The sequence below is a fragment of the Cucumis melo genome, chromosome 11 (genome assembly GCF_025177605.1).
Source record: "Cucumis melo cultivar AY chromosome 11, USDA_Cmelo_AY_1.0, whole genome shotgun sequence".
NCBI classification, from domain to species: domain Eukaryota; kingdom Viridiplantae; phylum Streptophyta; class Magnoliopsida; order Cucurbitales; family Cucurbitaceae; genus Cucumis; species Cucumis melo.
The window spans coordinates 2,546,932-2,558,973 of NC_066867.1; the positions used below are offsets into that span (position 1 = coordinate 2,546,932).

General features: G+C 32.0%; 2 protein-coding genes across 8 annotated transcripts; both read right to left on the bottom strand.

Moving 5' to 3' along the window:
• Nucleotides 1-582: 582 nt before the first annotated feature.
• On the bottom strand, nucleotides 583-3,861 carry LOC103497333 (basic leucine zipper 19). Of its 6 annotated transcripts, XR_007815642.1 has the most exons (5): nucleotides 3,670-3,861; nucleotides 2,409-3,279; nucleotides 1,763-1,870; nucleotides 1,293-1,424; nucleotides 583-1,035 (listed from the first exon to the last, which is right to left on the bottom strand). XR_007815642.1 is itself a non-coding variant. In XM_008459476.3 (3 exons), exons 2-3 carry the CDS (start codon nucleotides 3,187-3,189, stop codon nucleotides 1,833-1,835), a joined length of 819 nt encoding a protein of 272 aa, XP_008457698.2. In that variant the 5' UTR covers nucleotides 3,190-3,279; nucleotides 3,670-3,860; the 3' UTR covers nucleotides 583-1,832. The 6 variants fall into 6 exon arrangements, 2 of the variants coding, with proteins under 2 accessions (XP_008457698.2, XP_016902183.2); XR_007815641.1 differs by having other exon boundaries at nucleotides 1,293-1,870; nucleotides 3,670-3,860; XR_001763755.2 differs by lacking the exon at nucleotides 1,763-1,870 and having other exon boundaries at nucleotides 3,670-3,858.
• Nucleotides 3,862-6,420: 2,559 nt separating this feature from the next.
• LOC103497332 (protein kinase STUNTED) lies at nucleotides 6,421-10,506 on the bottom strand. 2 transcript variants are annotated; one of them, XM_008459472.3, is made up of 11 exons: nucleotides 10,108-10,506; nucleotides 9,490-9,809; nucleotides 9,291-9,364; nucleotides 9,084-9,202; nucleotides 8,876-8,991; nucleotides 8,266-8,766; nucleotides 7,901-8,149; nucleotides 7,654-7,817; nucleotides 7,345-7,572; nucleotides 7,107-7,256; nucleotides 6,421-6,965 (listed from the first exon to the last, which is right to left on the bottom strand). In XM_008459472.3, exons 2-11 carry the CDS (start codon nucleotides 9,671-9,673, stop codon nucleotides 6,723-6,725), a joined length of 2,028 nt encoding a protein of 675 aa, XP_008457694.1. In that variant the 5' UTR covers nucleotides 9,674-9,809; nucleotides 10,108-10,506; the 3' UTR covers nucleotides 6,421-6,722. The 2 variants fall into 2 exon arrangements, with proteins under 2 accessions (XP_008457694.1, XP_008457695.1); XM_008459473.3 differs by having other exon boundaries at nucleotides 9,490-9,812; nucleotides 10,108-10,448.
• Nucleotides 10,507-12,042: the final 1,536 nt, after the last annotated feature.

Sequence of the window (12,042 nt, forward strand, 5' to 3'; positions counted from 1 at the left end):
AAAAGTAATAAGATTGTAGGTCCAAAGTAGCTCTATTACAAATAAAAATAATGCATGTGTTTTGAAAAAAAATACAAACAATATAAGGAACATAGGAAATATGCCATTAGAAATTATAAAAAATGCCACGTAATTTGTAAAAGTAGAAGTACAAAAAGAGAATAATTTGAAAATCTCTAGAAAAGAAAGTGGAGACTACAAAGCAAATGATATCTCTATTCCTTATATTCCTCAAAATAGTTTCTCCACCATTGAAATATTCTTTTTCTTATAGAACTTTCTAAACAGATCTTTCCAAGAAGACGCTAAAACAGCATTCATCCAAACAGCTTTTACTTTGATTTTTTAAAGGGGTGGTGACAAACATTACAAATACAAAGTCCTCCACCATATCATGAAAACTCCAATCATACCTAAATAAAAAATTCTGAAGTTATCAAAACTAATACTAATAAATAAGATACAAATGACAACCACCAAAAAGTAGAAGAACCGATGCAAATTCTTCATAGACGTTTGCATACTTGAACTCCATAGCTCGACACAACTTTAAATAAATCAGACTTTGAAGTTTAGCGTAGATGAAAAAAGATCTCGAAGATTATGATCTTCCATATTTCATTAAGATGGCTAGTTTTACAAGACATGTGACAGAAGTTCCAAGAATTTTTCATTTGCAATTTGCATGTTGAAAATCTCCCATGATAATACAAATGATTCACATTTCAGAATAAAATAACATAATTAAAGCCTTATCTTCTGAATTATATCTTCTCTCAAACCTTACCTATTTCATCAGACATCAAAAGTACAGCCACAAGCATTTTTCACCAACAATGGTGAAACCCCACTTGATCGACATGGATTACTCAGAATGGAAGTAAACAAAAGTCCTCCGGTTCCATTGATTCCTTGTCACTTTTCTTCTTAGACTGTATGTTACTCAAATTTCTCTAGCACATTGAATGGCAGATCTAAGTTTCCTTGAGGTGTTTCAATATGGCTCAGGTACTGAAATCCCACCATTTCCTAGTTCTGTAATTTCAATAATCCATGAAATTTCTTGGCTTAGAAAGAGGGAAAGTTTGCTAACCCACTAACAATATCCTCTCACAGCTAAATATATGTGAGGCATGTCGTGGCAATCTTAAACTATCAAGGTTGATAATTCCAAATAGTTGTTTTCTAGCTTCTTAAAGGCATGCTTATGCATCTGCTTTACTTTCTCATTCAACATAAATAAGCATCTCAAACAACCTAGAAGAGGGTGAACGTGTTGCATAAGAGAAAACCTGAAAGACAATGTTGATGCTGCATTGCACAGAACAGGAACCGACGTGGCAGGCTTTATATACACAAAAAAGATGCATATACTATCCGAGATCAGCATTTCCCATTTTTCGTTGCCTTACAGACCCCTCCTCCTAATTGAACCGTGAGCATCATACAAAGAGTTGTTAGTAGCTGAAGACAAAATGAGGCAAGTCCTCGTGCCGTATCAAACTTTTAAAAAACTTAAATAAATGTAAAGAAGGGAAAAAAACAAAGGAAAGGAAGGAATGAGAAGATTACTCATATCATTTTACAAACGGTTACGAGACCTATACGAAAAATTTTGCATATAATTTTACACCCCAAAGGAAAATGAGAGTTTACAAATCTCATATCAGATGATAAGAAGATGGTTTGACAGCTGCAAATGAATAAATTTAATCCCAACAACCAATCAGCAAGAGTCTTGCAAGAAAAATATGAAAAGAACCTAAGACGGTAGAGAGATCTTCGTGTGCCAGTCAGATTTTGCTTCAAAAGGCAACATCAAGTTCAGACTTTTATAAGACATAACTTGGATAGAGTCTTTCATATACACCTGAGGTTAAGACGTGATTATAGACACATATAATACATTGAGTAAAAAGAAAGTAAACAACGGGACATATATTGTCCAGTACTCAGATCTCCTAGCTATTATGAGAAAATTAATTGTTCATCAAATTTATATTGTAGCAAGATCTATGCATCCCAACATAAAACAGGGCCATGCACCAATCAACTGAACAACATGATCATTACAACATCTACATGATAATATGCAATGGAAATCATGCATCTGCACAGTGACCACGGAGCAAATTTTTCTTTCACTTTTTACTAATATGGAATTGAAATCAACTGTGTCTAGTTGACCATGTTCTCAAACTGCAATGCTCATTCTTGTAAGTTCTCCAAATATAAAGAGCATAATCTAGATCAAGCCTCAGAAGTCAGATGTTACAAGTCGATAAGGAAAAGATGAAAAAAGCTAAAAAGTAGAGTAAGTCAGAAAAACTGATATTGATCAACCGAACTACCATAAACTGCAAAAGCATAAAACTAGAAAGATTAAAAGTTAAGTGCTCTCGTTTTACCTTTCTTCGGATTTAGTTCTGCACAATTAACGTTAGCAATAGTGTTCCCTAGTCCACAGTCAGGAGGTTCCTTTGCTCCCGTGTTTTGATTTGCCAAGCACTGAAGATTTTCAAAGTCACATGCACTAAAACTTTGCCCATTCAACAAAGCGCTCTCTCCACTTTTTCCATCATCCCCTGGACGAAGGCAATATGCTTGATCATTGCATTCCACATTACATGGATTTATCAAGTAACTACCAGACACATTCTGATTGGGTGGATTTGAATTGGCTGGTTTCTGATACGGGAAGCTTCCAATCTCCCCTTCAATTCTTCCCCTAATATCCACAAGCAAACATTTGAGCCTAGAAACCTCAGCCTCCAATGCAGCCTGACCTTGCAATCTCTTCAACAGTTGCTGATTCAGGGCTCTCAATCTCACAACTTCATCTTCCAACGATGCAGCCCTTGCCTTTTTCTTCTCCCGGTATTTACGAACTGCTTCACGATTACCTAATGGGCGCTTCTTATTCTTCTTATCCACGGAATCCTCTGTATCATCAGTGGAAAGCTTTTCTTCGGTGGGGGAAGAAACAATTTTCGTATGAACATGAAAACAGGTATGTGTATGTGAATAATCAGGACCAGGAGGGTTGCAAGTATGAGCATGTGTACAAGCATGAGTATCCTTCAGAATTTCATCAAAGAAGCTATCCATTGAGCAACTACTTGGAAGCTCAACGGCATTCGAACCCGAAAACACTTCTGGGTTCGAGGATTCAAGCTCCCCATCTTCCATTATAGATATCTCAACCAAGACAGCTAGGAAACCACTTGAAAATCAACTTCAATACAGCAACACCAAGGAGAAACAACTCTAACCAAGATCCTAAACAATTAGATAAACATAACAATGATTCAGAACAATTCAACAACAAAAACCATCATGGACCAGTTTATCAGTTAAAATGGGGATTTCTAGGTCACCCACATGGAGAATTCCTCACCCTTTAAGAACACTAATTTCCTCTACATCAAGAACAACATGCTAACAAAACAAGTAGTGACAAAAGAAAAAAAAAACCCCTCAAATGAATCAAACGCCCAGAAGCGAATTTCATTTCATGATTACGAAGAGAACAAAGAAAGAGCATGAAAAAGGAAGAAAACCCAAAAAGCAAAACCTAAAACCCAATTAACAAATGACAAGTAAACGGTAAAAAATCTTGGGGGAGAATCAAGTATCGGAGAGAAAGCGAGAGAGAATAGGATACAAAACCTTTAAGAGAGATGCCAGAATTTCAAACTTGGATCATAAACGAGAATAGGGAATATCAGAAGAGGAGTGAAGAACAACTTTTGCCTGCCTGAAAAGTCAAGGAATTGGGAATGTGAGTGTAAATGGAAGGAATTTATAGGTATGTGGAGGACATAGATGTAAAATGGAAGAGGTTTGTGGGAGAATCTTAGCTGCTGCTTGTTCTTAATGACCATTTATCATTGTGGGTCCAATTATAATCTATAACCCACCAAAACTCATCCTTTTTTTTTCTTCCGTTCATATCATCTTCTTCTTCCTTCTCAAAATCAAATCTTTTTTGCCTCTTCAAAATGCTATTGTATTATAAATTCATCATCTCTTCTCACCCTCATTTTCAAACAACATTTCTTTTTTATAATACCAATTTTAATGAATCTTAATATTATTTTTCAAATAGAGCAAAATTTTATATCTATTTGATAGACTTCAAATTTTGTTCTATTTTAAACCGTTTTATTATTCATTTTTACTGCAAGTTTTAAGCTTTATTCACATATTGTATTTTGTATGAAAGTTTTTATAAAATTTACCATTGACATACTAAATTTAAGATTTATTAAAATTATTAAGACTAATGAACAAATATCAAGAATTAATATTTTAACATTTTTCAATTTATAAATATGAGAGATCTCTAATCTCTTGTCGAAAATATATATTTTATGCTCAAGTTGGAAAGACTAAGAATGAATAGTTTGATTTGCAATTTGTTTAGGACTATTCATGTGATGGAGATGGACGTAGTCATTTAAATATCAGTTCTATTGAACTTTCGTATTTCATTTTGTGGAGATCTGAAGATGAATTCGTACGAGAAAGTGGCACAATAATTTTATCATTATAAATACTAGTAGATCCCATCGATAAAAGTAAATTCCACCCTACTTTACAAAATATACTTATGTGACATACATATTTTTCGTATGCACACAATGTGGATTGATCTTTCTTAGTTCTTTCAATCATTTTTCACCTCAATTGAGGCATTCTTTTGGCACATAACCAACGAGAAAATGAGCAACTTTAATTTTGTTTAGTTTTTAAAATGAGAAGAATCAAATAGATAGAAGGATTCACTGCTTTTCAAATATAGTAAAATAAACCAAAATAATTATAAAGTACAGTAAAATTTTAGCATCATTAATGATAGACAAACACTGATACAAGTTTACAAGTGCCTATTGTTGATAGGTCATGAAATTTTACTCTATTTTGTAAATATTTTCAAATAGTTTTGTAAAATTCTAAAAATTTAAAAGTGTTTTTAAACATAGAAAATGAAGCAAGTTATTTAGGATCTATCGATTAATTAGTATATATATATATATATACTCTAAATTTTCATACGTGTATCTTGAGCTCAACTAAATCATATAAATTTATTTTAAAATAAAAATTTTATTTTGTCAATTGAGTATAAATTAATAAAAATTAAGATGTCAAAGTTGGAGTAATGAGCACAAACCATGCCCTTTTAGTTATTTTATGAATTATATATCTACATAACTAATTAAAATTTTGCTGACACATTTTTTTAGAAAAAAATAATAATTAGACTTCTCAATATTGAATATCATAATTAAATTAATAAATTCTAGCTTTCTATGATTTAATAAGTTAAATTATATTTCGTATAAAAAATAATAAAAAGTCGAGTTGATTTAATAGTTAAGGATTATTAAAAATATGCAACTTGACAAAATCTTCTAATTTTTCTATTGATCTTTTTAATACGACAGTTATACGAAAGAATGATTGAACTTTCAACCTATATAGAAAATGTCATGATAATTAGTGTTGAGCAAGCTGAGTTTACTTGAACTTGAATTTTTCTTTCTTTTTTTTTTTTTCATGTAGTGATTTTTTGGTTTTACTTTGAAAAGAAAAAGTAATAAAATTTTTTGAATTTTCTCCCACTAAAACTCAAAATAAATATTTATTTACTCAAAATATTTTTCTCTCCAAATATTTTTACCAAAAAGTTTTTGTTTCATTTTCTTCCTTGATTGAGGATCTAAAACTTTATATCAAAACGAAAAACTTATTTTCTTACCTTTTGTATTTCAAATTGGTTCTTAGATTTGAAAAAAAAAATCATTTTTACCTTTTGGTTTTTGCTATTATTCAATTGTTCTTTTAAAATCCATCATTTTTCGAAAACGTGTACGTCAAAAATATGATAGCATGAAGGGCACATCATATTTTGCTTTCAAAGTAGTGGACTCTTCTCAACGTAACAACTATTTGCATTAAAGTAAAAACGAGAATTATCCAAATTTATAATAACAATTAGAGGATTGGTATTAGGGGTTATAAGAGTATTAAGAGCATAATAGTAATTAGTTAGAGAGTTAGTTATATTTGTTGGTTATAAACCGAGAGAACGGGGAATGGTGAATATAAGCAAATATTTGGTGAGTCAATTAAGGCTTCAGAGTTATCTCAAGATAGGCTTGGGAATAGTCTCAAAAAGGGGGGATCCAAGTACCTTGAGTCACTCGGTCTATCGTATATTTCCATTATCCTATATATTCAATGTAATCGGGTTCTATCAAATGGTTTGATACATATAGCAGACAATTTGTTTCAATATAAATTGAATATATTAATATAATATGAATATCTTATTGCAAAACAAGAGTAATATAATATGGTGATAAGATGGAGAGAGGCTTATTGCGTACAAATGTGCACAAATTATCCTATACGTTGTAGATTCATATTGGTCACTTTCATTAAAAGAAGGTTGTTTTACAAAATATTTACAAATATAGTAAAATGTTATTGTCTGTCACAAATCAATGATATTTTTGGTAAATAGGGTTCCATTAAGAATAAAAAGAAAGAAACTGAAATATTTACAAGCCTTTAAGAAATCACCTCAGAAAAGGGTGCATAAGAATATAATCATTGTACAGTTTTAATTTGTATAACAATTTTTATTCTATAGATTATTGGCTAATATACAGTCTAAGATAAGGGGAAACTGATACATATCTCTAAAGAAGAAGCTAGTCGAAGCTTGAGGATCTGCTCCATCTTTCTTTGAAATATTTTTCCAATGAAAGCCTTTTTGTTTGTTCCACACTGTTAAATGAGTCTCCACCATCATCATCGACATCAAGCAATGCAAGGTTTAAATGCAGTTCAGAACTTGAATTTGGATAAACTTCATCATCTCCATTCTCTACACTTTGTGAATCCTCCACAGGGAGGGTTTCAGTATCACTTTCTCCTCTTAGAATCTTCAATATCTAGAACGAAAGACGGTTCATAAACATCTTTGATTAATACAAGTAATGTGCAAACTAGCTTACATAAACGGGATATGTTCAGTAGGTTTTACAATCTTGTCGTTGAGTTTTAAGGAAGAGGTATAATGTTCAAAGTAATACCTGACTAATTCTAGGACGGAGTCGAGATGCCCTCATGATGCAAAGGGTTGCTGCAAGAACCATTCTTTGCAACTGTTCCTTGTCAAATCTTCCCTCCAAATTTGGATCAACTATGTCCTTTACATTGCCACTCTCTATGATTGGCTTGGCCTGGTGTACAATGACAAATGTTAATCGTACTTGTATACGTAGATTATCAAGAAAATTTGAATTGTAGGCAGCTTTGTAGAAATCTTACCCACATAACCAAGCTTTGTTGCTCTTTAGAAGTCTCGGCGCTGATTGCTCTCCTTCCCGATAACAGTTCAAGTAGAACTATACCAAAGGCATACACATCAATCTTATTGCTCATTTTTCCATACATGAAATATTCCGGAGCAAGATATCCAAATGTTCCGACCACATCAGCTTCAATCTGAAAGGATGATTCTGTTGGTCCCCATATAGCAAGCCCAAAATCTGATAACTGTTAGATAGACCACCATCTGTTAGGAATAAATGAGAAAAATTCGAAGTCTCATCCAATGAGGATACTCTAACAAATTACCTTGGGTTCGAGTTCATCAGAGAGCAGAATGTTTGAAGTCTTAACATCTCGGTGCACAACAGGTCGGGGACATTCGTCATGTAAGTAGTTTAGCCCTTCCGCAATTCCAATAGCCAACCTGAATCTTACCTCCCATGAAAGTATGTTCTTTTCTTTATTCCTACCTAAATATCATATAATTTTATTATCGGCATGACCTTGGATCTGATAGTGTTTAAGTTTGAAGAAGAAAATTCTGATATCTTACCATACAGATTTGCCTCTAAACTTCCTTTGGAAAAGAAATCATAAACAGAGATCAATTTATTGTCTACGATGCAGATACCGAGAAAAGGAGTTATGTTTTTGTGACGTAATGAGGACATAATGTCAACTTCCCGAGAAAATTCATTCCATGCCTGTTTGGACGAGTTCATTACTTTAACGGCTACTGGCTTTCCATTTGGGAGAATTCCTTTGTAAACACGATTGCAACCACCTTTCCCAATCAAGTTTTCTGTTAAGAAAAAAAACAAATTCACGAGCCATGTGCCAAAGACAAACTTAAACTCAGAAGGGCGGGGCGAGAAAACGAATGTAATCATCAATTCATAGCAAGAATAAACTCAAAACCTGAAGAGAAATGAGAAGTTGAAGTTTTCAACACATAAGGACTAAACCATTTATAAGTAGTTGAGTTAGTTTTCAGGAGATCCTTCAAGTCTTCTGGTGGTTCAGAAAAGGAAGATAAACTGCCTTTAGCTCTCTCATCCACAAAAACAGGGATCTCGCTTCTCAATGGATCATTTCCTTTTATGCTTAAACTTCGATGTGGGGAACGATCAGGTAAGTTCATCACCCATTGCACTACAGACATGTTATGTACAGATGAGGTTTGCGAAATCCTTGGAGTTGTTCGGAGCAAAGGCCAACCAAGCCCCGGCTCGGAATGCTCCATCATCATTGGAGAATCTGGTTCGGAACAATTTCTTTTACTTTCTAGGACAACTCCATCAACTTCATCCTTCAAGTCTTCACTACCAACCCCATAAGAAACAGATTTCTCAGTCTCAGAGCCATCAAAGTCAGATTGACTAGCCTGACTAAAACTTGGTTTTGGGTCTAGACTCAAGCCTGCCACATAACATCAAATATATAACTAACTCAACTTTTTTTTCTCAAAAAAAAAAAAAAAAAAAATCAGTCTACCAATGAATGGTCTTATAGACCAAGAACACTAAACCTGTTAGTTGATCATTGGTGGATCTTCTGAAGACAATTTTGCCATTGTTGAGAGCCAAAACATCAGTGGTTGGAGGCAGACGCTTAACAAAATATCTGGTTATTGAAGACCAACCCCTGCAAACGGTGTCTGTTAGGACCAAATACCAAAGCAAAAAAGAGGCAACTACCATCTACCAAACAACTTGACTTTTCAGTGATTTCCCTACCCAAGATTACATGGTTTGCTTGTTCCCAAAACCACAGCCCCAGCAGCATAGATTTTTGCCTGTCTGACCAGAGTCTTCTTAACCGAACTTCCAGTCACTATTTGTGCAATGAAAGCTACCTAATACCCAAATCCAAAGATAACAAACATTACCAAAAACTTCAATTCATCCATTGTATTCAAATAGAGCAAAAATTCCAAACCAAACCTTGTTTACATCACAAAGGTTTCTGTATCCTTCTAAGAATTCATCAAATAAGGGCTTATCTTTTGATGCACGGTCTGTTTGGCAAGAGGGAAAAATCACATTCCAAAACTATACACCATAAAAGTAACCATCCCATGTAAAAGAACTAAAATCAAAGATTGAGGATTGAAGAAAGAAAAAGAAGAAAAGAAAAACGCACCAGAACTTTGACAAACATAGATTACAATGACACAATCCCCAGGATCAGCAACTTTAACAATCGACCAATTGAGCAGGTCTCTGCTATCCCCATTCATCCTAATCCCCACTAACACATTTTTCCTCGTCTTTTTCGTCTTCTTTTCCTCTTCAATAGCTTCAGAATCCTCCTGATCAACCGTCATTTCGTTTCCTCGAGATTAATCTTCTATAATCCTCCAAACCCCACAGATTTTGAATCTTCTTCAATTTCCGGGGCTTCAGCAGGTAACCTCTGATTAAGAGACTCCCCACTTTTAAAACCCTCCACCATTTCACTCTCTACTACCAAAATCAACCAACAAACGATTCAGAAACCTTATTCCACCCATAAAAGAAAGAAAGATAGAACCAGTATTTAACTACAAGTATTTAAAAACAAGCAAATACAACAACAACCCATTAACGCATCCAAAAAAGCAAACCATTAAACAGGAAATCAAAACCCCACCACTTTTTCTTTTAGAAAAAGAAAAAAAAAAGAAAAAAAGAAACCCAAATGAGAAATTAGAACAATAATTTCAAATATAATACTCAAAATAAAGTAGAAGATAAATGCAAACCGACAAATGGGTTGTACCTAAAACTTGTAGCGGTTCGTCGTCCAAACTCAGCATGGTTTTTAAATACCGAATTAACAGATTAATCAAATCAAAACCCTTAAATAATGATAAGAATCAAAGAGAGGATAAAGAAATTTGAAAAGGAAGGGAAAATAGGGCAGAAGAATTGTCGTAAAAGACAATAATTTCAGGTAGAGTGACGTCAAACATGGATGAAAAGAAATGGGGTTTGAGTGATTTATTGTATAAATTAGTTGATGAAAAGAAAAGGGAAGACGAAGAAAAAGAAGAAGAAGATGGAGTTAGGGAAAAGGAAATGTCGGCAAGAGAGATTTGCAGAGAATTTTTAATGGTTTTGAAGGAAGTGAAAGAGAAGATTTTGATTTTCTTGATTGATTCGTTGCAACTTTTTTTTTTTAAAAAAAAAAATATTTTAAATTATTAATTGTTTGAGAACAGTTAAAAAGGAAAACCGGAAGTTTTCGCGGGAAACCTATGGTATCCGGTAATATTGTGTGGTTGGATAAAAGCGGACTTCAAGTTTTCTACCGGCTCTTGCGGGTTGCCCTTTACCTGACCGTTTCCCGTACTACATGCAAACAAAATCGTCTAAGGAAATGTGTGCGTCTCTCTCTCCTCACTATTTTTTCTTTTAAAAGTATAGACATCCAAATTATTTTTTTGGATTTTCTAATAATTATGAAACAATTATTTTCTTTTTTACTATTTTCAATAAAGTGAAATAAATAAATAAATAAATACATATATATATATATATATATATATTTTTTTTAAAAAAATATATATATAGTAAAATAAACTAAAACATTTATAAAATATATAATTTTTTTTATTCTATCGATAATAGAAACTGATAAACTTATATCGTTGTCTATTCATATCATCGATAGAAACATATCAATGTCTATTATAGAAAAAATCTGAAATTTTACTATATTTTATAAATAGTTTATCAAATTTGTCATTTTTTATAATTAAAAAAAATTATTTATAAAATACAGTAAATAGTAGTTATCGTGATCTATTGTAATATCTTGCTATATTTATAAAATTTTTATTATTTTAAATAATTTTTTCACAAACATTGATTTAACTAAAATTATTTAAAAAATAATATAATTCAATCGATAGAATATTCGTTATATCCACTTTAAGATTAGAAGTATCGATTTTCCACGACTAAAAGATAAAGAAAGATTTCTGTAAAGTTTTATGTTTGAGACTATTTAGTTTCTAAACTTAAAAAAAAATAATAAGTAATTAAACTTTTTAAACTTTTAAGTTTATGTTTATTTAATCTTTAAACTTTAAAAATGGTTGATACATCTATAAAAGTTTTAAATAAGTTATGGACTTATTAAATACAAAGTTAAAACTTAAAGAAAAAAATTTGAAATTTCATGAACAAGTTAAATTTATAATTTTGCTTTTAATAATTTATCAAACACTATTTAATTATGATTATGAATCTTAATAAGACTAAACATGAGCTCAAATACATGGCCAAACAAGGAAAATTCATCGATAAATTCGAGAAAAACTCTATAACAGCAAAGTTTATTTTAAAATGTTTTTTTAAAAAATGCTTAATATTACAACTTAAGTATTATTTATAAAGTTTAGAAGAAAATAAAATATATAATTAATTAACAAAAAATTAAAATACAAATTAAACAATAAAAATGACCTAACAATTCATTCTACATCACCATTGTTCTACTATTCAAAACTAAATTTGACTTTGTTTTTTGTATAATTGAAAATTGCATCTTAAATAACTAACCCTATCTTAGGGCCTATAGTTTATTTATACATATGGCTTTTTAATGTTGGATTAAAATCTTTCTTTTGACTTTTTGTCTACCCAATCTTATGCCATAGATTAGTATTCTCTTAATACCTAAGCTTGAGGATTTTTGTTTAAAAGTTTC